Source organism: Eptatretus burgeri, chromosome 3 (assembly GCF_056783735.1).
Source record: "Eptatretus burgeri isolate ZD-2024b chromosome 3, Ebu_testis_v1, whole genome shotgun sequence".
NCBI classification, from domain to species: domain Eukaryota; kingdom Metazoa; phylum Chordata; class Myxini; order Myxiniformes; family Myxinidae; genus Eptatretus; species Eptatretus burgeri.
The window spans coordinates 85,274,917-85,301,368 of NC_140963.1; the positions used below are offsets into that span (position 1 = coordinate 85,274,917).

Sequence of the window (26,452 nt, forward strand, 5' to 3'; positions counted from 1 at the left end):
AAGCTGAAGCACCTTCATGTTGTCCTCCTCTTCATCCGATCACCAAATTCCAAGTCTTAGCTTTCTGCTCATCTTCAAGCCTCTTATTTCATCAGAAGAATTGCTTTCGATTCGATCCTATCATGTTCTTCAAGGTGTCACTGATCACCATCTCAGGAGGTCTATCATATCTACCCACCGTTTTATCTCTCTCCATCTATATGTGACTTTATCCATCTACTCTGCCTTAAGTTGTTTGGCTTTATGTCCTGTATCTACCTGGTCCCCTTATCCATCACGAGTTGTTGATTTGACAACCTTCCACACTATCATCCAGTTAGTTCTTCCATTACCCTCGTCCTCTGCATTGATATTAAAATAATTGAAATGTTCATCCAAAGACACAGTGCCTTCATAAAATATTCGCACTCCTTGACTTCTCACATTTTGTTGTGTTCCAGCATGAATTTAAAATGGATTAAATTGAGATTTTTTGTCACTGATCTACATATAATACCCCACAATGACAAAGTGGAATTTTGTTGTTTTTTTTAGAAATTTTTACAATTCCTTATCCTTTCTAACTGAAATTCACAGACCAGTGCTTGTTGTATTGCACCTCCTACAGTTCTAGGCTCATTACATCCAGACTTGCTACATATGATTAGCATGACCCCCAATTAATGCATAAGGGTGTTTTTATCTTTGCTGGTAGTCTTGAGGGGAGGGGAGGAGATGGTATTAGAAGAACCCTCCCCCCCCTCTTTATAGTACAGTATTCCTGTCCCCACATTTTCCAATACAGTGAGGTGTTTTGAATTATAAGCAGTAGGTATGTTTTTGCTTCATGCATGTAATCCGGGTTGTTGTTTTTTTTGCCTGTACATCACCCAAATAAAGGTATAGGTCAGAAGAATGTGTTGCATGCTTGGAACAAGATCACCTGTAGGGTGGGTAACTCTGTTAGTTAATTAAAAATAGGACCGCATGTCCTAATGCTCACCCAGATCAGGAGCAACAGTCACTCAAACCCCCTTCAACCATTTTTTTTTTTATGCTGTGAACAAACATTGGTACATCACGGGTGATGAAGGTTGTGGTCGTTTCACCAAAATTGTGGATGTAGTTTTGGAGAAAAGAGCAAATACCTATTTTTTGGGGGGGGGAGGTGGAGGGGGGTCAAAAAAAACCCCCGTCAATCCCCTTAATGAGTGCACATTTTGATGGTCAATAAACCTTTGTTAGGCATCAGATATGAAGCTTGTGGCCAAGTTTCATCTAAAACCTATGTTTGGTTCAAGCGATAATGACGGAAGTGTTTACCGACCGACTTACTGATTCACTCACTCACTCAAGCGCATAAATCTCACATGACTAAAATCCAGGTGAGCTAAAAATGAAAAGATGAAATGTCTCGAGTCAATAAGTATTCAACCCCTTTGCTATGACACTCCAAATTGAGCTCGCATCCTTACAATTTCCTTCGATCATCCTTGAGATGTCTGAACAACTTGATTGGAGTCCACTTGTGGCCAATTGAATTGGCTGGACATGATTTTGAAAGAAAGACCTTTCCATATAAGATCCCACAGTTGTCAGTGCATGTCAAAGCAGAAATTCTGCCATGAAGTCCAAGGAACTGTCCGTAGAACTCCGAGATAGATTGTGAGGAGGCTTAAATCTGGGGAAGGGTAAAAAACAACTTCTAGAGTGTTGAAAGTTCCCAAGAGCACAGTGACCTCAATCATTAGGAAATGGGAAGAATATGGAACAACCCAGACTCTTCCTTGAGCTGGCCATCTGACCAAACTGAGGAACCGGGAAAGAAGGACCTTGGTCAGGGAGGTGACCAAGAACCCAATACTCTGACAGAATTACCGAGTTCCTTGGCTGAGATGAGAGAACCTGCCAGAAGTACAACAGTCTCTGCAGCACTTCACAAATATAATTTTTACGGGAGAGTGGAAGATAGAAGCCACTCCTGAGAAAAAGGCACATGACAACACCTTAAATTTGCAAAAAGGCACATGAATGACAGAGCATGAGGCAAAAGATTCTGTGGTCTGATGAGAAGAAAATTGAACTCTTTGGCCTGAATGCAAAACGCTACATCTGGTGGAAACTGAGCACAGCTCATCACCAATCTAACACCATCCTAGCGTGAAGAATGGTAGTGGCAGCATCATGCTACGGGGATGCTTTTCAGTGGCAGGAACTAGGAGACTTGGTAGGATAGAAGGAACAATGAATGGAGCCAAATACAGGAAAATCCTTGAGGAGAACCTGCTTCAGAGTGCAAAAACCTGATATTGCGGTGAAGATTTACATTCCGACAGGACAATGACCCCAAGCATACAGCCAAAGCAACACTGGAATGGCTTCAGAACAAGAACGTGAAAGTCCTTGAGTGGCCCAGCCAAAGCCCAGCCTTGAATCCCATTGACAATCTGTGGAAAGACTTGAAGATTGCTGTTCACTGATTCTCCCCATCCAGCTTGACAGAGCTTAAGCAAATCTGCAAGGAAGAATGGGAGAAAATTCCCAAATCCAGATGTACAAAGGTGATAAAGACATACCCAAGAAGACTCAAAGCTGTAATCACTGCCAAAAGGTGCTCCGACATAGCATTGACTTAGGGGGCTGAATACTTCTGTAGATGAGATATTTCTGCATTTCATTTCAATAAATTTGTAAAAATATATAAAAACGTTTTCACTTTGTCATAATAAGGTATTTTGTGTGCATTGGTGATGAAAAATTTAAGTCAATCCATTTTAAATTCAGGCTGGAACGCAACAAAAGTCGAGGGGTGTGAATTCTTGCTGAAGGCACTGTAGCTCTGCAATCCCCAGGCTGAGGCACGATGACTGCCCCAGAATAAAGTGAGTTGAGTTTGTGCATTTGGTTTGAAATGCATCACTATTTCATGCGTTCGAGCCTGATTTGATAATTTGTTGAAATGGTTTCCTTTTTTCATTTCAGTCACCATGATAGGAAAACATGACAGGTGTTTTTCATACAACTTAGTGTCAGGAAATCAGCTAAGGAACAGCCAAAGGCATGGAAGTCTCTCTCTGGATATTCTAATGAAATGATACAAATTAAAACTTCCAGGTTTGAGGATAAACAAAAAAAAACTTTCCACAACATGAGATCAAATATAATCAAGTTGAAAATGGAAGTACAAGATCAAAATTATTTGCTAACACCCTGCATGGCCCTTACTCTTTCTCCAAGTGGACAAAAATGCCTAAAAATACCCCCCCCTCACCGACTCCCTTTCACTAACCTTCTGAATTCAGACAATAATTTTGTTCTTATTAACCTTGTCAATCCAGCACATAGTCCAATAATCACTCACAAAGCAGTCAATGCAACGTCTAGGTCACACTGAAGACGATACCAAACTTCCCTCCCTGAAGCTGTGCAAACATTGCGGAGTACACCGACCTTTTGAGGGTGGTTGGATAATCTTCAGAAAAGCCAACAACACTCCAGGGGCTCTCTGTGGCAGGAAGAATATCATGTATTTTCGTTTGCATCTCATGAATTCTAACTATTGCTTGGTTCAAGATGCTGGGTATAACTGGCCAGTTAGCCAAGTTGGTCCGTTGTCTTGTTGGTCACACAACAGAATACGAAAAGGGGAAAAAGGAAGTTGTTCTTTTTTGGGGGGGGGGAGGGAGGGGGCAGTTAATTAAATATTATTGAAGCTTTACCTCAAATAGAAAAAGGCAACAGATTGTGTTATTAACATGGTATTCACCGAGAAGAATCATTAAAATTAATAAATCTCTGTTTATTAAATAAAAGCAGTTTCATTGCAGCAAAATATACACATATAATGATGGCATTTTGGTATACAACAAGTTATACTCACGTTTTATGTAAAACATTCAAGATTTTTCAACGAAACAAGCAGGTGGTTTTAACAGTGGAACCAAGAAAGCAAATTCACTCTCTGTTCAATCTCAAAATTATTGTAACAAACATTTTTTGTCATTGGATTATTATAGGGACAATATAGAGTACAAAGACAGCAAAACAAAACCATCAAAAGTCTATTATCATTGCATCTTATTCAATCCTTTGAAGCTTATTTAATAAACACACTTTTTTTCTGCCAAGGAACTTGTTATAACTCTAAGATTGTACGTTTATAAGGAAATAACCTTAACCACAGAAATTAAAGTAATTAATATGGGAAAACATACATCGCGTATGCCTGGTGTTGGCTTCATGGTTAGGGTGGTGGGCTTGGAATCCTCGGATCCTAAGTTCAAATCCCACTCTTCTGTCGAATTAATACCAGGTGGGGTTGACTCTGCCTGTCATCCTTTCAAGGTCAGCAAAATGAGTGTCAGCTTGCTGGTATCCTGTGTCGGAGTGGTCACCTGTCCAGGATTGTGCCAAATAGCCAAGGAGACGGCTAAGGCAGCACCAACACTCTGCACGGAGTATGGTCCCAATGGATGGATACATTCCATAATAACATTTTTATAACTGTATATTATCAACGGATTGGCAGGATAGCTGAAAGGTATGCATACACACCTCTGAATTGTCTAGCTTGGGTTAGAATCTCAACACAACTATAAACTGCCATCCTGGGATTTCACAGGGATGGTGATTCATCAATGTGTGCACCGTCCATTGGGTGGATGTTAAGCCAGAAGATCTGTGTTGTTAGCATTGCTCATTTGTGGATGTTAAAGATCCCATAGACACAGACAGACAAACGGACCCACAGAAAGACCCACATGAAAATCAGTTATTCATTTTCAATCTAAAATGTCAACATTATTTACTTAATCACTTTTTGGATACCATTATGCATTTTTCACCATTTAGATAAAAAACAGCTTATTTGGCTGCTATGTCAGTGTATTTTTAAAAGTTTACAGAAAGGGTTTTAAAAACAAACTAATGTTGCAAACAATTTTAATTCTCCTATTGAAATAATTGTTTTTCAGAACAAAAACATATGCATTAAATGTTGCATAAGATATCCCACAATGCACTGCGTATTTTCAATGGCGGCACAAAGGAAGGAACGTTGGTCTTGTGTGGGTGCAAAACCCAAAAATAAAACATCATTCTTTTGTAAAGAAAGTACAATGAAACGGAAGAACAAGAAGTAACCCGAAGAAGTAAAGAGCAAAGATGGAGTCGTCATGAGGAAGCTGCACAGATATGTGTGCAGAGGAAATATTGAAGAGGAAAAAGGACACATATCCTGGGATAGGCTGCAAAGATGGAAAACTCGGGTGTGATGTGTGTGCGGAAATTGATAACATCACTTTTCATGTCCAAGGGATTGAGACTTCCGAATGAATGGCATTTGTACCAAGTGTCTTACAATAAATAGATCCAATCGAAGTGCTCTGAGAAATAAATTTTTTTTGAAACACAAAGTTGAAAACTCATGCCATTATCCAACATGTCGCTGGAAAAGCAAACGAACAGACTCTTGAAAAAAAACACAAAGAAGTCATTTTGAGGGACTCCAGCGTTTCTCAACCTTCTCCTGAACGCTCCCATGCTGTGTAAAAACTATGGGCTGTCATTATTGGATATTACACGAGTAGAGGTCTGAATGGCATCATAATTTAAGCACAGGTTTTAAGCCTATGGTTTTAAAATCTATCGCAAGATCATCTTACGAGAATGAAGGATGTCAAATAGTCTACCTGTGTATAATTTTCAAAAGTTGTCTTCCAACAACATTCAAGATTAATCATTTTATTATATCATAAACAAAACATACAGCTCCTGTTTATCAGACGCACTTCATCTTTCCTACTGTTTCGTTTGCACGTAACCTTCTTTACATCATTTAAACACCAAAGTAGATTATAATTAATTAGCTTATGACACTAAATGCGAGGGCATGTTAACCCGAAGCATGCACACCGATAAAAACTCCTGAAGCAATACTGTAAGCTTTCAACTTCCAGTCGCACAAAGAGTCAAGCCAGAGAAATGTTTATAGCATTACTTTGTACCATACATTGGCAGCAATGGATACTTGTACTTTACAGCAAGTCATTGTGGTCTGAATGCCAAGGTCAAACCATCCCACCCAACAGAGACATTTTCAGATTACAATTGTGTCATAAATGTAAATTTTCAAATTAACAAAGAAAATTGGGGAAAACGGAAATTGTGTTTGTATCGTGTTGAAATCACATCCAGGGTTTTATACTCCCATTTACTATGTAACTGCAGTAGAGTTCAGATGTACATGATGGAAAGAGCACATTTCAAGTGAGCGAGTGATCGCTCAAATCCTTTGATACAATTATTTGGGAAGCATTTGGAAATGTCAACCTACAATAAGATTCCACAATTTTTTAAACAATACAAAGCAAATCGAAAATTAAATCTGCCACTCTTCCAGGTACAAGTTCATGTCGACAGGTTTGCTGCCGTCACTGGTGCAACTGTTACAACTGTGGCATTTAAAACAAGGCAATTAAATTCAGACCAACTTCGGGACAACTTCGAATTAACGACCACAGTGATTATGTTACTTGGGGAATTTAGGAGGCACAGCCTCCTGCTAAAACATGGGAAATATGTTTATTATCGTAGATTCTACAAGGTCTCTTTCAAGGATGTCATTACCCACCCTCTCACATTCCCCAAGTGTGCCTGTTAATCATAACAAGGTTGCAAATTGCATAACTGGGCATGGTGGGGACGTTTTAGAATCATCAATATCAAAACAGATTTTCATCAATACCCTTTGTTTTCCCCTCCCATGAATACCCTCTGAAAACCAACAATATGGCAAGTAAACAGCTCGCTTGCTATGTACAAGAACACTCTTTCAAATTTCTGCTTTTAGGTTAACACTGCCAGAGCACAAGAATAAAAGAGGAAATTGCACAGTGAAGGACATATTTCAATGTGTCGTTGAAAACCTAATACAAGATGTCATCCAAAATAATTTCCACCTTATGTGTAAACAAGCACAACATGCCTCTCTTTAGTTAGGTACCTGGCACTAGAGCAAGACATAGTTACATTTTTAGGCATCCTTGGAGATCATCATAAGTGCTTAAAAATGACTGTCAAATGTTGTTGAGGTCGATCCAGCTCTCATCCTTTAAACAAGGTTCACCAAAGTCCTTTGAAGATGATCCTGAGTGCTGATCGATTTCCACCCTAGTCTTGCTCTGCTCGAGTGTGGTTTCACCTCTCATTTCAGGTTCTTCTGCTTGCTCCACATCAGGTGATCCACTTGTAAATAATGGTGTTTGGAGTTACTTTCAAAAAAGTTTTCATTTTTGTTATCACGTCACTTCGCAGCGGTTATCTGTGGCATCTATTCCTAATTTTCCTCTGCTGCCAAGCTGGCTTTCACCATTATGATCAGTTTTCAACTGTGATCCATGTTCGTATTATAAACAATAAAGGCGTCAACGCAGCTCTTTCTGCCAACAAAACGTACTCGCTACGAGCCTCATTGGATACCTGATTTATTGTTGTCCTCAGCTATTGGTACGTTCCATCGGAATTGTAGTGTTGCTTCAGTTTTCACTTGTATGGCACCTTATATGTTTTGTTAACAAGAGTTTCTTAACAAAACGTTTCCCGCATTCCTCACACCGATGTGGTCTCTCTTTTGAATGGCATTTTAGGTGTATCGACAGGTGAGTTTTCTGATTAAATGCTTTTCCGCACTCCTCACACTCGTAAGGCTTTTCGCCTGTATGACACCGAAGATGCTTCACAAGTGAGAAGTTTTCACTGAATTCTTTTCCACATTCAGTGCAAATGAAAGAGCGTTCGCCCGTGTGCCGGCGAAGATGTTTCAACAGCGAAGACTTTTCGCTGAAATGTTTGCTGCATTCCTGGCACTTGTAAGGCCTCTCACCCGTGTGACACCGAAGGTGTTTCACTACAGACGACCTTTCAGTAAACTGTTTTCCACACTGCGTGCATTCGTAAGGCTTTTCGCCCGTGTGGCAGCGAAAATGTATCGTGAGATGATTTTTCTGACTAAACGCCTTTCCGCACTCAGAACATTGATACGGCCTTTCTCCTGTGTGGCATCGGACGTGCTTCACAAGTGACGATTTGTCACCAAATCCCTTTCCACACTCCTCACATTTGAAAGGCTTCTCCCCCGTGTGACTTCGAATGTGCTTCACCAAGGTCGATTTTTCGCTGAAGTCCCTTCCGCATTCCTTGCACTTGTAAGGCTTCTCACCTGTATGACACCTGAGATGTCGTACAAGTGTCGAGTTTTCACCGAAACATTTCCCGCATTCCTTACACGTGTACGGCCTCGCACCATTGTGGCTTCGAATGTGCGTTACGAGGTGGGATTTGTAACCAAATGCCTTTTCACATTTTGTGCACTTGAAAGGCCTTTCACCAGTGTGGATTCTCTGATGTGCTACGAGATCGGATTTCCGGAAAAAATTCTTTTTGCACTCATCGCATCCAAAAGGCCGTATGCCTGAGTGGCTTTTCAGGTGCCTCACTAAGTCAGGTTTTCGACGAAACGACTTGTTACATTGCTTGCAACTGTATGGCTTTTCGCCCATGTGGCAAACAAAATGTGCAACAAGGTGAAATTTCTGATGGAATGTCAATCCACAGTTTTCACAAGCATAAGGTCTGTCACCCACTGTGCTCCCAAGATCAGCTTTATTATGTTTAACAAGAAGATCTTTGTCTCCTTCCTTTCCTTCGTGAGACGTATCATTCGTTTGAGAACCAGGCTGCGCTTCTGTGAGGGCTTTCTCTTCGCTCACGAGTTCCTTGTCACATGGAGCATCTTGTGTCATAAGTGCCTCCAAACCTTCAGATTTCTCACTCAAACCCACAGCATCTTTGTGACACCTCAAATGTTGCACGAGAGTTGATTTGCTCCGAAAAGACATCTCGCAAATCTTGCAACTAAATTTCTTTTCGGTGGTCAGCAGAGAATGTTTGGAGGTTGTACGTTTTATCGAGAGGGATTTCCGCCATTCGAAGTGTGAACAGGGTTTGCTTTGAGTGTGCACTAGTTGGTGGCACATAAGCTTGGCCAGTTGGTTGAAAACCTTTCCGCAGACTTTACAAACCCGCTCGCTTTCATCTTGAGCATCGATGTCGATTTCAACTTCGAGTTCACGCGAGCACTTTTCTGAGTCCGATTCATCTTCTTGGTTTCCGTTCAAACTATCCAAATATTGCTTGTACTCCTTTTCTGACAGAATAACAAACGGCTTAATTTTTACGTTTTTCGACTCACCAATGCCTATCTTTGAAAACCGAAGACTATCCTTGTTACCTTTAGAAAAAACATTCAAAACACTTCCATCTTCGTGCTGCAACAGAAAATCACCCTGACCTTCTTCCTGGTCTGCCTTTAACTGGAGAGGTCCTTGCAACTCATCGACATCATTCTGAGGACCATCGTGGAAAATGCTTTGTGGGCAAAGCAAGTGTTGTTCCAAGTCTGCATACACACAAAGAGAACTTCACTCTATCAACCAGATGTAACACAGGCTCAATTTTGGTTGTAAAATTGCACATGCTGGATTAAAGACAACATTAAATGTATATTACCATCAAATTAGGCTCAGAATTTTTTTTGTGCTATGTTGGTGTGTTGAAATAGTCAATAGAGGAAATATAAGATGCAGAATTAAAATTAAGCACGTCCTCGATCTCTAAAACATTTGAAAATAGTCTTGAAACGATATTTATATCTTCTCCGCGGCCGAACTGGCATAATGGAAAAAAAACATTCACAATCTCAGCAAGCAAAGGTAGTTATACCTGGCAATTTGCAATCAATCCAATACAAACAAAAGTACGCTTGAGGTGCAGTTACTTTCACTACCAACTCATTCAATACCTGTGGCCTGCGAACCTCTTCTCATTTCCATGGCAGCAGTAATAAACCTCCTTTGCTGTCGAAGGACTCCATTTAACGCCTCTGGAAAAGGGAGGTTAAACCCATAAATCATATACACACACCTCGTTTTTTCATCTCTGATATACATAGAATTATTTTTTGAATGCATGCGCATACATACACATTGTCTGCTATCACCATTCCGGAGAACCTGGATGTGCCTAAGTGTTTTCATGTGAAAACTCTGTGGAAAGGCTTTGTTCTCATGCACTAGTTCTACATTATTAACTCGGTCTCCCTGCCTTTTTCACTATTACATGTATTTACATTCTCTGTTCAACGTCCAGTATAGTACACAGTAGTGAGAATGAAGGAAAATGTTGAAGGAAAGTTTGTAAATTATTAATTAAATTATGGATTTCATCAATTCCAATAACCCAGTGATTCCCTGTGAAATGCTCAATGAAAAATCAAATCCAGTAATATGTGATAATTATATATATATATATATATATATATATATATATATATATATATATACATATATATATATATATACATATATATATACATATATATATATATATATATATATATATATATATATATATATATATATATATATATATATATATATACACATCACTCAATTTGAGGTAGCAATTATAAGATAATTAATTGATATTTCCCTCTTTATTGAAGTCAGATTATATAGTTGGTTGAACAGTATTTCTATCCCACTTTCACATGGGCCCATATTTATTGTATTTATCATCCCCCGCCAACCAACGAAGTTGGTGGGGGATATAGAAATGGGTTCTGTCTGTCCGTCCATCACATTTCGTTTCCGGAGCTTAACTACAAATCCCCTCAAGATATATTTACGAAATTTGGTACACATATCAAGCAAGTGGTGAACTGGTGCCTTTTGATATTTTCTAATTGATAGGTCACATGGTTTGGCAGCCATGTTGGATTCAAGCCATGGCAGCCATGTTGCATCTTGTAGTGGGCCCGTTGGTCCATTGGACCAAATTTTAATTTGCCTTCATGCCCTTGTACAGTAACATCCATGCTTGCCGTACTGCTCGAACATTAGCTTGCCTTTCACCAAGCCCAGATATGTTTGGGCCAGGGTGGGGGAGGGATTATACGTTTGTTGTAATTATTTCCAAATGATACGACTGCACTATTATTGTTGTCAATATTATTATAATTAATTAATATATGCTTTGTTACAATGTTATCATTGTTTTTGTCATATTTATTAGCCCACCCCCCACATTGTGGAACATGGGGTTTGCAATCACTTCTGTGTGTGTGTCTGTCCGAGTAGTAACTTTTTCACCATTTGAGCTGTCATCAAATTTTCAACAAAGCCTATATAATGAGAATATTGAGAAAACAAAGAAATAATTTTGTTAAAATACTTTTCATCATTATTATTATTATTATTATTATTATTATTATTATTATTATTCATCCCTTTTTTGGCCTTTTTTGCTCTTTTTTTTTTTAGCATTTTTTTTCTCAGCAACCACTTACTTGGTCGATTGACCCAAAATTTTCAGGGTAGGAGCAACTAACTCCCCCCTCCCCACATGGAGAATATTTTAATGATAATTTTGACATCACAGGTCACATGGTATGGTAGTTGACTTGGATTAAACGCAAAAAATTAAAACATCTCTGAAACCGCTGATTGGAAAAATTTGAAACTTGACACATCTTATCCTAAAGGTTCTACAGGGTATTTTGGGTCATCTGGGTGTTTGGGGTCTTTTGTGTCCTCTGGGTATTTTAGGAAGATTTTTGAGCCTAGCAGAAAAAAACATCATATCACATGCTTTGTGCAAAAAATAACCGGATGTGCATGCGATACATGACAATCCTTTATGTCCATGACATGACAATGCGATACATGATGCAGGCAATCCAGGTGTTTTTATTTTCCACCTGCGCATTCATGCACATGCATGAAAATCTATTTCAATACTTTCCAATGAACTTAGAGTGGATATATGCAAAATGCTTGTCAAAGTGCACAAGTATTTTGTGAATGCGCACTCAATTACCTGATGCCGAAATCACTTTTATGTTGAACTGATGCACGATTTAACCAACTTGTCGATTGTTTGGATTAAACAATGTTGACGTTGGTCAGTCTACGACGATGATCAGCTTTAACATGGTCATGGTCTTGTAGTAAAGTACCACAAACTCATCATTGTTTGACATCTTGTACTCCACCATCCAACTCACTGATGAAAGGAAATTCCACTGTTTCTCCTCCTTCGGTTGGAACAACAGTAGCAAGCACAGCTTTCCGACAACTTTCAATACAAGTACTTCAGATGCAATTTTGCCCGGAATGATGATGGCAGGCAAGCTTTCTAATCTGGCCATGGTTTAATCTAACTACGCCCTCTAGTGGTTGAAATGTAACTTCATGACACACAGGAGTTGGATATTTCGAGACCTGGGAGGGCTCCGTTCCACTGTCTGAAACCCACATATGGAGATATAACAACCAACAACACACACACACGCACACACGCACGCACGCACGCACGCACGCACGCACGCACGCACGCACGCACGCACGCACGCACGCACGCACACACGCACACACGCACACACACACACACACACACCCTTGGAGAAATCCCTCTCGAACTCACCTTGAGCGATTGGTGAATCCCAGTCAGCAGATTCAAATTTCACAATTTCCAACAAGCCTGCAAATAATAATGTTAATTATCTTATATGATTGCATTGCCACATTGCCCATCTTGGTAATGCAAAAGGTTAGTTTTCACAAATAGCTTGCCTAAATAAAAAGACCAAGAGTGAATTACCCAAGCTAACATTCCCCTCATGGAAAAATGTTCAGGGCTTGACATCAGTCTTGAGTATGTGTTTCTGACTCAAGGCTTCATCAGCAAAACAGAATTACCTTAAAAACAGAAAGATTTCAGGGCAACTTTGACAGAGTGAGACACCATGTAGTTCATGTTGCTCACCACGAAGCAAGGTGAAGCAGGATACCTCGTTTACATAACCAGACTTATCATCTGTGATGTTATAATTCAACATCAAATTTGGTTGACAGATAGAAAACATCATGAGTAAATGGAAATAAAACATAAGCAAAAAACAACACAGCCAACAATTCTATTTTACAACTTGAGACGTAAATGTAATACTATAAATCGATGGGGACTGGCAGTATTGCTTTGAGTTGTGCGTACTTACATCGGAGGTGTCTAGCCTGGTTTAGAATGTCGACCCAGCCATAAACTACCACCCTGGTATTTCACAAGCAAGGCAAGGCCATCCATCGGAAGGACATTAAGCCGTAGGACCCTACTGCCAGCACTGGGAGCATTGGTGGACGTTAAAGATGTAACAGTGTCCTTCACGAAGAGAAGGTAAAGGCTAGAGGGATGGCCAAATCGACATATCTCACTATTTTCAGTACTTTTTGTTAAAACTCAGCATTTGGTCTTAAACAAGTCGTATCAGGGTACTCTTCAATAAGGAAATGTTGCACAATTATGATCAAATGTGGTAAAACAAATGATCTATGATTTTGAATGAGTAACATGTATATTTTCATATAAAATCAAATTGAACAAGATAACTCTTATTTGGGTATCAATGTCTGGTATACAATTCATTTTTTTAATACAAATAGTAATAAATGAGAAAACTAATCGTTTTTCTCAAAACAATGTTTTGTTACATGCTTCATGGGTAATTAAAGCTATTTAAGCATTGATTTCTTGCAGCAGAATTATTTGTATTCCAGACATGTATTACAAATGTCCACAATTAAATACTGTATTCTTCCCTTTTCATGAACTTCTGACGTTTATCGATTACAGCATTACATGCAATAATAGCTCGTTGTTATGATGCTGTCAAAGTGGCCAAAATCTATCGTACAGTCATGCACCACTTAACGACTGGGTTACGTTCTGAGAAACGCGTTGTTAAGCGACGTAGTCGTTGTGCGAACATCATTTTTTTTCGTTTTCGAACATCGTACTTACACAAACCTAGACACCTAGGCGATATGGTGTAGCCTATTGCTCCTCGGATACAAACCTGTACAGCATGTTACTGTACTGAATACTGTCGGCAATTGTAACACACATCCAAGAGAGACGGAAGACACGTTAGTTTTACCTTTGTGCTGTTCATGACGGTCATCGGTGTTATTAGCAGCAGCTTACAATCTCCTCTCGCATCGATTATAGAAAGGTGAATAATTAGCGTTTGGATTTTATAAATACGTAATCATTGCATCGATGTTATAATTTACAAATGAAGAAACGAGCGACTGTCAATTGTGATATATATATATATATATATATATATATATATATATATATATATATATATATATATATATATATATTTATATATATATATATATATATATATTTTTTTTTTCAGAACAGTGCGATTGTTTTAACAACATGAAAAGCTTCACTAAAAATAAATGTGTTTTAATGTCGACTAAGAACAACGATTTATTCGCGGAATTCTTCAATTCAAAGGTAATTTACTTGCTGGAAGGTAAACGTGGAAACATTGGTTCAGTTTGAAAGCCGATTTCCTTGAATCCCTATTTAGCATGACCCTGCTTTTTTCGCGATGGCATTTTATGGACCTCAACGATCGCATTATAACAGGGCCACACTGTCGTTTATCATTATGAAGTATTATGTACTGTACAGTGTACATAATTGTATGTACTATTTTTATCCGAGGCTACATCACTCGGCGATAGGAAATTTTCAGTTACATTTTTTTTATCATTTTTTTTTTTTCAGAGCTGGCAGATCCGTCGTTGCCCGGAACGTCGTTAAGCGGCGCATGACTGTATTGCTTTATTCCATTCTTTCAATGCTAATCAGAACTGAAGGATTTCACAAAGCAAAGTGTAGAATGTAGATGATCCAAATTTAAAACGGTGGACCACTTACCTACAGATGGTTGGGATCATGCTCAGTTTCATTCGAGCAAATCGAGATGGCAACTGGAAACTTAATATGCATGCCTCAGCTTACCCTCCACGACCACACAAACGATGCAAAATGGGGGCCAGTGTATTGAGCAGAAATTAAGAACTTGCAAACAACTGCAGTGGGATCCACGAAGGGGAAACGATGTCGTGAAAAGAAGTTCTCGGTAATTTAACCAGGTACCTACAGAATTTATCACTGTAAATAATAAACATCCAACTTAATGCAAACGTGAATTGTTGCCGATAGCGTGACGGAATGTGAAATAATGTTTATCCATTCATTTACTATTAACGAAATTTGTTTGTTCAAGTTTTATATTCTTAAATGTTTTAACATGTACATTTATATTGTCTGTATGTATGAATAATTGTTCGAATAATAATGTCTCTCACCATTCTTATTATGCACAGAAAAGTAACTTCGAAATTACTACATTTCACTTTTAGATTAAAAATTTTCGATCATGAGAAAAACGATGATTTGTTTTGCAAACCATTAAAAAGATATAAATATATTATAAGTCTGCCATTCAAACCAAAATAATGATTGTTTCTTGTTCCATGTGATGTTACATGAAAGTTTACAAGTTACCTGTTGAAAATCACCAATCAAATAATTTTACTATATTATAACCAAAATGTGCTCAATTCCTTATCAGGGAAAATTGATCTATTTGAGTTTTTGATCCTTCATAATTCCACTTGGACATTTTATGTGTTTAATTAATTGCGTTTCATATTATGTTTCTGTTCACATACTTAGAAAAGTAAGTTCACACACATCATGTGTTCTGGCTTTTAATTGAAAATTGTTGATTTTAAGAAAAGGATGATTCCTTGTATAATTTCTTACTATTTGTATTTAAAAAAAAAAGAATTATAAACCAGCAACCATCGATACGTAAATAAGAGTTGTGTCTTGTTCAATTTGATATATATATATATATATATATATATATATATATATATATATATATATATATATATATATATATATATATATATATATAGATATATAGATATATAGATATATAGATATATATATATATATATATATATATATATATATATATATATATATATATATATATATATATATATATATATATATATCTCATTGAAAATCACAGATAATTATTTTTACCACAGTTTGTCATAAATGTGCTACAATTCCATATTTGGGCAAATTTGCGTCCAGCATCCATCTGGTCCCAAGACGACTTGTTTAAGACCAAATGCAGAGTTTAAACAAAATGTGCCACCACCTCTGAATTTAAGCATAAATTTGGACAATGACCATCCTACTCAGTTGGCAAATTAGAAATTCTTGCCTGGACTGCAGATAACAAATGGTCTGGTCTTCTTGGAGGTTCTTTGATGCCAGGTAACAAAGCTTGCTCTCTCAGAGCGTAGTTGCTGTTTAGGCAACAGCTTCTGAACCGTAAACAAATTGACCAGGGAATTTGCATATTTAACGTGAATGGTCTTATTAGGATATGAAGGACAACCAATTCAAGTAAGAATAAATACAAGTGTAATTTGAGCAATATTTGTCAAAATTTTCAATGACTAAAATATTATAACAACTATCAGAAATTGAAGTATGGACTGCATTAAACTTAATTTTTTCTCAAGCAATCTATGGGTACGATATGCATGCTGGCAGTATCCATTACACGTCACTTTAAAATGACACCAATATTGAAAACAAATAACTCTGTAGTGAATGTAAATTGACAGAAAAAGTCTCCTAATTCTTCCAGAAAGCACCACTCGTCATCAAGATCAGGTCTCTTCCGAGAACAAGATTACAGAGCATGCAGTTAATAAGAAGATGGACCAAGGAAAGGCATTTAAAACATTTCTGAAATTCCACATTTTCCACCACACACCAGTTTGAGAATTGATGATGCCCTGAAGGTCCTGTGTGCCACCAACAGGCTGCAAAGGGTCATCATATCCTATAGCACTCAAGTAAATGGGCTGCTGCGATTCCAATTCCGTAACCTCGTCATCTGTATCTTGACACACCACAACCAACATCACAGAGGCTCTGTTAACAAGGAGAATATGAGCATCGCAGTTATAACTACCTTACATACATGTGATGTTTGTCATGCCCGAGTAACAAGTTCAGTCTTCTCAGCATGCATGCACCTCAAGTGGCATTGTAATTTCACACATTCGCATTTTCCTCACATCATGCCTCGGTGCACCAGTGTTTGATTAAATTTCCACAATATTGCAACATTATTCTTTTAAGAAAAAAAAAAGCATTTATTGTCGATGCGACTGACCAGCTTTTTGGTTTGTGAAATCCTCAACGTCATCGCCGACAATGATTTCTTGTGCATCTTCACAAATTTCATCTGGAGAATTTTCTGAAGCAGTAAAATAGAAAAATGTAGTCATTTATCACACGCAATGTTAAAAAAAGAATACGGAAACCAGCACATTTAAAACTAGGCCAGACAAAAGGGTGACATTATATACTTTTACCTGACTCAAACAATCCACCAAATCATGTAATCTTTGTCATTTTGTTGGTCCAAACTTCAACACTATTTCGACTCACTTACATAGCAAGTAGGAAAAAATAATTTAACTCTGCCTCCCCTCACATGCTTCAGCCACCCCCACCACCTTTCCCTCCAAATTTCTGTCTTTTTCATCTCACCCAACCATCACCACCACCCACTCCCTCCCAAATCTCATACCTTCCTTGACAATATTTTGCATGCGAAATACATACAGGTGCTCGGACCAAATCTCAAACAAAATCTAAATCTCAAACAAGAGATCAGGAACGTGTCTGGAAATATCAAGGGCATTCAACACACTCTGGCATAATGCTCTGCTTATCAAGCTCGTTACCTGTGCCATACAGTATAAGGCTGCCTTCATACATAGCTTTCTGACTTCACCAACTCATGCAATCAACGCAACGATATCAAGTTAACCCTCTCCTGTCCTCTCATAGTGGAGGCTGGAGTGCCCTGAGGCAGGTTCTCACTATTAAAGTTTTTTTTTTTCCTTTCATTTTATACTTTATTGCAGCTCGTGGAAGAGCTATGGCAGAATGGAAGATAACAAAATGAAGAGGGGGAAACACTAACGAGAGAGAAGTGAGAGTGAGATTAGGGGAGAGGGAGAAGGACATGTGGGCAAGAATAAGCTGCACCCAAGCTGAATGAAACACAGCAAGAAGAGGAAATGGAAAGTGAGGATGAAACAGAAAAGGAACAAACCAACCGATAACTCGCAAACAAAAAAATAGATGAGGGAGAAGGGAGAAAATCATAACCAGGAAAAGGGGAGTGCTTGGGAATGGGACAACCTGGGGTAGAGATCATGAGTATGGATGGTGATGACCTAGGTAGTGGCGAACAGCTTGAAAACTTGAAACCCTGGAGGGAAGAATGGGACTGAACAGACTGGGGAAGTTGATTCCGCAGGCGAGGGAAAAGAGGAGGAAATGAGTGAAGGTGAGCAGTGAGCCTAGATTTTGGGAGTTTAACAAGAAGAGGGTTATGACAGACAGTGTGTGCCCTGCAGAAACCTGGGAGGGATAGAGCCAAGAGAGGGCAGAGGGTGCAAGATGTAAAAAGAGGCAGTAGAATACAGAGTTCACCTCCCTGTCTGTGATGTTAGAGTAACAGGCCTAGACAACTTCCTCACAGGAGATCTTGATCATTTTGAGGGCCTTGCTTTCCATGGCATCAAGAAAGGCAAGGTGTGAGGCAGGGGCACCATCCCAAAGAGGAGAGCAGTACTCCATCAAGCTGCAAATAAACGCCTAGTAGGTTGTCAAAAGTTCAGATTGGCTGCAAGGAAAGGCGTCGCAAAACGAAGGATGCCAAGTCGGCAGCTGACTTTGGAAGCCATCTTGAAAATATGGTCTGCCCAAGAAAGATCATGGCTGATGGTGAGGCCCAAAAATTTCAGTGACTTAATGTGTTTGGGAAGTAGATGGGAGGATTTGCCAGATGGTCCTTTTGGAGAGACAGGGTGAGAGTGTCAGATTTGTTGGGGTTTAAAGACATATTCCAAGTGTTGGACCAGATCCTAATTCTATCAAACTGCAGAGAGGGAAGAGGTTGCTGCCTGCCTGTAGGTTGAGAAATTATATGGCAAAAGGGTGGAATTTAATCATCTACAAACAAATAAGCAGGATTATCCAGGGAATCAGAAAGATCACTGCTCAAGATGAGGAACAAGACTGGGCCCAAGACACTCCCTCAGGGCACTCCATCCTCGACAGGGGGAGGAGATTAAGGAATTCCATTGAGAACTACACATTGGCTACGAGATTAAAGGAAGTCAGTGAGCTATGTGTGGAGTTGGCCTTGGATGCCATAGGCAGAGAGTTTGGAGAGCAAGGCCGGGTGCCAGGCTGTATTAATTGGTCGAGATATGTCCAGAGAGACGGCCGTGATCTCGTGACTGCGACTGAGGACTTCTATCCATTCTTTGGAATATAAACAGCATGTTCAGGATAGAATCACCGGGTCTGAATCATAAGTGATGATCTGAGATCAGGCCGTTGGAGAAAAGGAAGAATTTGATGTCAACTAACGATGGTAGATTCCATGACCTTGCTTTTAATTGGAAACAAGCTAAGCTAATACTCCTGCAGTTAACAGGATCCTTTTTTACAACATGTTTGTGCATTGCAATGATGTTAGCTAACTTCAAGGCAGATGGAAACTGACTTAGAATGATCGTGTGAATGGAAAAGAAAGAGGATGAGAAAGAGCAGCAAAGCCAGTTTGTAGGACATGCACTGATGCCACCTGGGCTTGTCACAGAATCAGAGACAAGGCTTTAAAATCAGAGACAAGGCTTTAAAATCAGAGACAAGGCTTGCCTGAAATCTCTCCATCTTCTCAAGTGAGAAAGACAGTATCAAGGAGCAGATGGGTATGAGATGGTAGGGTTAGAAAAGGGAGTGAGGGGTTAGGTACACAAAATTTGGAAGAGAATACAGAATTGAGGCATTCAGCCTTCTCGTGAGCAGTGACAGCTGTGGTGCCATTTGAAGTGAGGGAAGGTATGGAGGGGAGCATACACTAAAGCAGACTCAACAAGGTGCTACCATGTCTTTGAAGAATGATACACGTTTGAGAGTTCAGCCTAGAGGTTTACCAGATGGTGTTGTCTGGCTTTCCTGAGAGTTGACACACTTGATCTGGGCTTTGTGGAATGATCGGAGGCTGTCTTTGGTCGGATTTACCTTTCGATAAGAGAAGGCAAGTTGTTTGAAGGTAACAGCCTCACCACAGGATTTTGTGCACCAGGGGTAAGCACTGATCTCCACTATTTTTTAGAGGGGGGCCAATTTTGCCAATGAAATATCACTGTGAGAACTGCCACACCACCTGCAGGACTCCGTAATGGCTGCTATTAGGCCCTGCCACTACATATTCTTCTTCGTTGTAGTTAACTGGGCTGTATGCATCATTGTTTGTATACTGTCATCTACTTATGTAGTTATGTTATTTTTATGCTTCATGTTGGAACACTCATTTGAAACCATTGGGTCAATTTAATAGCATTGATGGTGGATTATGATGGAGTGTTTTCACATTTGTGTATTATCGGCCACACATCAGGGGCCACACTTTAGGCCACCAGGGGCTGCCAAGGCTCGTGGACCATGCAATGAAGAAGAGAGGGCTAGAGTACAAGTATAATAATTTCAGACAAGATGGTATAAATCTGTATGCAAGGGAAAGCAAGCCAAGTATGTGTGGAAATGTTCCCAAGCAGTATTAATATCAGGAGAGGTGGAAATGAAGGGCCAGTCTTGATATGAGAGGGAACTGCCCGTCAGCTTGAGTGAACTGCCAGATTATACAGTGCCGAGGCAGCTCTCTGACAATCGCCAAAGAGATGTTGACTTTCACAAGACTTCTCCGATGCTCTGGAAAAACCTTTATTTTTGCAGACGACACATTGTGTCATACAGAAACCCCAAACCACTGATTGGTAGACAGCAGCTGCGTCACTCTCTGCTGACCTGGAATTAATTATAAATGCTGGTCTGACAAATGAAACAAGTCTTTCAATACTGGCAAATCTCAGTCTCACTCTATCACTCCAGAAGAATCGTCAAATTAATCCAACAATCTTCTTTTTTACAGGAGTGAAGCTAATGCAAGAGCAAAGTAAAATTGACTGACAGTGGGACAAATATCAAGGGAATTAAAGACCAGGAAAATAAGGACGGGAGGAAACACTGAAACGAGCAAGTAAGATGTTTGGGTGAGAAAAAGGTTAATGGGGGTAATAAAGATCATAAGACATAATAGATGATAATAGATGGCAGTGCACTGCTTTTTGAAGCACTGGAGGAAAGAGTGAGATAAAACAGCTTCTGAAAGGTGGTTCCATTGATTGGAGAAGCGAGGAATAGAAGAGTTGAGGTGTGCAGTGAACCTGAATTCTGAAAGCCCAACCAGGAGGGAGTTATTGGAAGAATGCGTGCATAGTAGAGTTGCTGGGAAGGGTCGGAGTATTGAGAGAGCAATGTCAGAAAATAGATGGTCGAAAACAGACCGCCAGCCTACCTGCGATGTGAGAGCAACAAATAAAGCGATGTGAGAGCAACAAATAAAGCGATGTGAGAGTGTTTCAGCCTCATCATTGGAGATTCCAATAATTCCACACAATAAATTACATTCCACACAATCCAGAAGGGCTAGATATGATGCTAGTGCATCAGCACATAGCAAAGAGCAGTACCCCCATCAAGCTATGGACAAAGGCATTGTACACTACAAGTAGCTCTGATTTTTCAAGGAAAGACATGGATCGACGATGGATGCCCAGTATGCAGCAGGCCATTGGAAGCCCACTTTGCTTTGTGATCAGCCCAGAGAAGGCTCATCGCTGATGGTGAGGCCGAGAAGTTCAAGAGACTGAAACTTCCAGTAGATGACCAAGGAAATAGATAAGTACATTCGTTTGTTGATCTTTCCGAAGCAATAAGGTGAGACTGAGATTTTTCCTGGATCGAAGGACATGTTACATTTATCAGACCAGAATCTAATCTATATATTAAGAGAGCTGGATTTCTCCATCCATCTGTGTCTGTCACACTCATTTTGGTGGCACATTATTATGGTGTTACGTCTGATCGTCATTATGACCTTACGTCCAGCGCTAGGCTATGCCTCAGCACTCAGCCCATCCTGTCACTTCGCCGCCAGCAATTGAACAACATAACCCATATATCTGACTCTATGTGAGTGTCTGGTGTCCGTTGGCGATGGGATGAATGCCAGATGCTCGCCGTCAGAATTACAGATTTAGTAAGATAGTGGTGTAGTAAGCCGGCATTATGTCTGGGACCTCATTATGACATTACATCTAAAGCTAGGCTAGGACTTTACAGAGGTGTATGAGTCATGATTCAATGAGAAGCGGTGTATGAGTCATGATTCAATGAGAAGCGGTGTATTCGTTCAGAAACCACTTCTGTTAACTAAGAAGCCGTAACTAATTAGGTTACGTTTCTTAATTGTTGCGTCACAATTATTGTTGTACACTATATTCCCTTTGTCATGACTGTAAAGTTAATCAAGATGACTCGCATGACTGAAGATGACAGCCAAGTAATCTACTTTAAATCCACCTTGTTATCGAGTGCTTATTATTTATTTTTTAAGTCAGAAATGGATAATTTTATCTGCTCATTATACAAGCCGAAAAAAGCCAAAAAGTAACAAAGACATTTGTTGATCACGATGTTGCTGAACAACGCAATCCTGATTTGGCACAACAAGATCAGCAATGGTACAATACCAATTTGAGCACAGAACGTCAGTAAAAAAAGCACAACGCCGATGCAGCTCAACATCGGCAAGCATCTGCTGCTATGTCTCCATCTCGCCAGCAATCTGTGCACGTCACATATATAAGTTATGTTGTTCAACTACCGTCAGTGAAGCAACAGGTTCAATGCGAGCCATTTCCAATTGACCCAGGAAACCCATAATCCCAAGCGGCTCCGACTCCCCATTCAGCACCTCATTCCTCCAGAGGGCATCCCAATTCACTGAATCGAATGCTTTGCAAAGATCAACAAAGGCTGCAAGCAGCTCCTGCCGAAACTCATTTGCATTCGGTGAGGACCCAGACAGCAAGGATACGGTCATTTGTTGACCTATTTGGTGTAAAGCCTGACTGCTCTGGGCGCTGGTGCTCAAGTAGATTGCAGATTTTGGAAATTCCAATCCGGATTCTGGTGCTGTCTGCCTGACTATCTGACTGTCTGGTATCCAAAGGCGATGGGCTGAAAATGGACACTCATTCCTATCTGGGCCTGTCACTGAAGCAGGATCAAGGTCAGACATAACTTTCTCTACCTTCTTGGGTGAGAAGGACACAGAGTTCAAGCAACAGTAGGTACTTTGGCATAAGATGGGAGAAAGAATAGGGCCATTTGAGTATGTGAGATTTGTGTACTTTTTCTCCTGCTCTGACCTTTTTTAGAAAGGGCAGCTCAAAGTCCCTGCGAGTTGGCCATTTCCATGGTCAGCCATTGAAAGAGGTTCAATCGCTTGAACTTCTAGGCTTCATCATCGGCCTTAATTTCTCCAGAGTCAACCACAAGATAAAGTTGGCCTCCAACGCCAGCGGCTGACTTGGCATCCTCTGTCCCAAATTATAGGTTGAAAATTTGGAGCTACTCACAGACTACAAAGCCTTTGCCAGGAGCTCAATAGAGTACTGTACTCCCCTACGGGATAGCACCCCTAAATTACATACAACTCTCCTGGATTCTGTAGAATATAAAGCTCTCAACATTACTGGGATCTTCTGTGATGAGCTCAAAGTGCAAGCCTTGTTGCTCTTACATTGCAAGTATGTCAATGGCTTCATTACATTTTTACAGTCTATCCTCCAGTGTACCTCCATCTACTCTCTCTGCTCTCCAGGCCACAAACGTTCTTCTAATCACCTCCTCCTGGTTCAACTATCAAAATCCAGGCTTTCTGCATTTTCTGGTGGATATTAGAGATCCCTTTAAAGGTTGGGCTGGCTGGATAGCCTTGATGTATGCACACTCGACTCAATGTTGTCTAGTCTAGATTCAAATCTCGATCCAGCTCGAAATTGTTATCCTGGTGTTTCGCATTCAGGGTGACTCATCATCGTGTACCATCTGCCAGCATTAATTTGTGGATATTAAAGATCCGATCCCACTGTGTCCTTCATGAATAGTCGGCGAGTTATCAGCAATCTGGCCAAAGTCCAAATTTTGCATCCTCAGCCGAGTATTCTGCATCGGAATGGCGACACATCCACAAATGTAATCCTTTACCAAGAAACTGCCTCCGCAGAATAGACTGTGTACAGATCATGGTGCAGAATCAAGATAAAATTAAAATCACTACTAATAATAATAGAGATAATCAACGGTGCCTTTTCAACACATTAGATTATAATGTGCCTGTGCTCTTGCAATATTCCAAATTCCTGTCCTGACCAACACAGCACTCCATGACAGAGATTTGACCTGTCCAACTGGGGAATTATCCACCAAAGAAACATTCACGGCATGACATGAGCGCTCTCTTGTTCCATTGAGGGGTTTGGGACTTTGATGATGGCGATTCCAATATCTAGTTAAAGTCTATTTTGGCACCCTGCACACAAGTCACTTCCCACTAACCAGTTTCAGGATGGACAAACAGGCTTTCCTGAGAGGTAACAAACTGAGCCTCAACCATACAGCCAGGGTCCCCATGGAAAGCTTCTTCACCAACGTCGGAAAGACGAGTCTCCTGCCCCGACATGGAAATCTCATCTGCAGTAATCAAGGGGATACAAATTATAAATCAGACCTGTTACAATTCAGATCTTTATCTGTATTTATTCAGGGTAAAATACAAAATGTGTTCATTATAACATAGGAAAGAGATGCAGATTTCTCCAACTGAAAATTGGAAAAAAGAAGAAGCTGTGAGGTAGAAAGAGGAAATTTGGTGCATCATGCCTTTGTCATATCCAAAACACTAACTTAATCTGTTAATTTACATTTCTTTTTCTATATTTTTTACTTCACATTTTTCATGGAAATTATATTACCTTAAAAGGTGTCTGTCATGAAATAGGTCACATTATTGGTCTGTCATGAAAATATAAAGTACTCCTTTGCATGTATCGCATAGATAATCACATTTGCAAAATTGTAGTAACTGCCAATGCTCATTGTTACATTTTATTATATCCTGGCAATTATAAAACTAATCACTGTTCACTTTGTACAATGGATCCAAGTACATTTGTCGAAACAATTTGATATGAAATTATGAAAAAAAAAGTTGAATCAGATATTGTATCTACATTTACAAATGGATGTAGACTTTCGTACAATGTACACTAAGTATATAAACAATTAGATATACAAATGAATATTTATAATGGTGATTATTATGATCACATTATGTGTCTTAATTTGTAGTTGAGATTGGCGGTGGCCTTGAACTAAAATATCCTTTTAAAAAATGTGAGCCAAATTAAAGTAACCACATACTTGTTCTGACCAAAAAACACAACAATTTGATCATTGTGGTGCCAACTTATGAATGTTTGGCATGGCTTCCACTTCAAAAGCACACCTATTGCTTTTATTCTACATCTTTCATAAAACATGTTTTTTTTAAATAGTGGGCCTTTTTAAAAATAGAAGGGATTGAGAACAACTCTTAAATTTTCTACCACAGTTTGCCTATGTATGTGCCTTTAAGTGACAAAAATTTAAGAGCTGTGTAACTGTCAACATGGTGAATACTTGGGGTAAAACCGGGGTAAAATTTCAGTGTCGTTGAGTCTGGAGCAAAGTTCAGACACCTATAGCACCCAAGAATTTGCTCCAAAAGGTTTCAGTTTTCTAGTGTAATGATCCAGTCACTGGATTATGTAAATCAGGCAACAAAATTCTTCATGATGAGTAAACTGACTGTTGGCAGCAATTTGAAAACTCCAATTTTTTTGACTGCATGTTACAAATCATTACTTTTGAGAGTACTTATCTTAAAAAGTATTTTAAGTAGAACATTTTTTTATGTCAGATTCTGAAATCCTCACTAATAAACACCATTTGTGTGAATTTTCAGAACTCTGTTTGTAAAATTCTGGAATTTAGAGCCCTCCAAAAATGCTTCAGATACAAATCGGCAACTCGCGACTGCCAGAATTGAAACACCCCGAGGGTGTTCGTAGGGACACATCTCGGACACTACTTGGAATTTTGAGCTATAACTTGGCAAACCTTCCTCATATATGTTAAGGTAGCTTTGAGAATTTTTTCAAAAAAATCTGAAGGGGTCACCGCAACCCCCGGCTGAAATGACACGGAATGACTGCATTGCATAATGCTCGAAAGCATCATAGTTAAAGGTCTACAGAATCAGAAATTAAAATAAAAAAAATTTGATGTGATGATATTGATATTTAAGTAATAAACAAAATGTGGTTTTAAATGCTAGTAACTTCTTGAGGTGTTCAAGTTTTTAAAAAGCCGACCTGGCGGGTACCGCACCAAAAATTACAGAAAACCACCATGATCA

At 39.4% G+C, this 26,452-nt stretch overlaps 1 protein-coding gene across 5 annotated transcripts in view; it reads right to left on the reverse strand.

The window, feature by feature from the left end:
* Window positions 1-3,757: 3,757 nt before the first annotated feature.
* Window positions 3,758-26,452, reverse strand: part of LOC147030351 (uncharacterized) — a 45,949-nt gene continuing 23,254 nt past the window's right edge. For 2 of the 5 annotated variants that reach the window (XM_085874298.1, XM_085874299.1), the window contains exons 3-8: window positions 24,553-24,687; window positions 17,171-17,254; window positions 16,766-16,894; window positions 12,520-12,576; window positions 9,839-9,919; window positions 3,758-9,436 (exon numbers count right to left, since the gene is read on the reverse strand). In XM_085874298.1, coding sequence (XP_085730424.1) covers window positions 7,515-9,436; window positions 9,839-9,919; window positions 12,520-12,576; window positions 16,766-16,894; window positions 17,171-17,254; window positions 24,553-24,687 — 2,408 coding nt within the window. In that variant the 3' untranslated portion in view covers window positions 3,758-7,514. The remainder of the gene's footprint in view (window positions 9,437-9,838; window positions 9,920-12,519; window positions 12,577-16,765; window positions 16,895-17,170; window positions 17,255-24,552; window positions 24,688-26,452) is intronic. The other 3 variants (XM_085874300.1, XM_085874302.1, XM_085874301.1) reach the window with 3 other exon arrangements.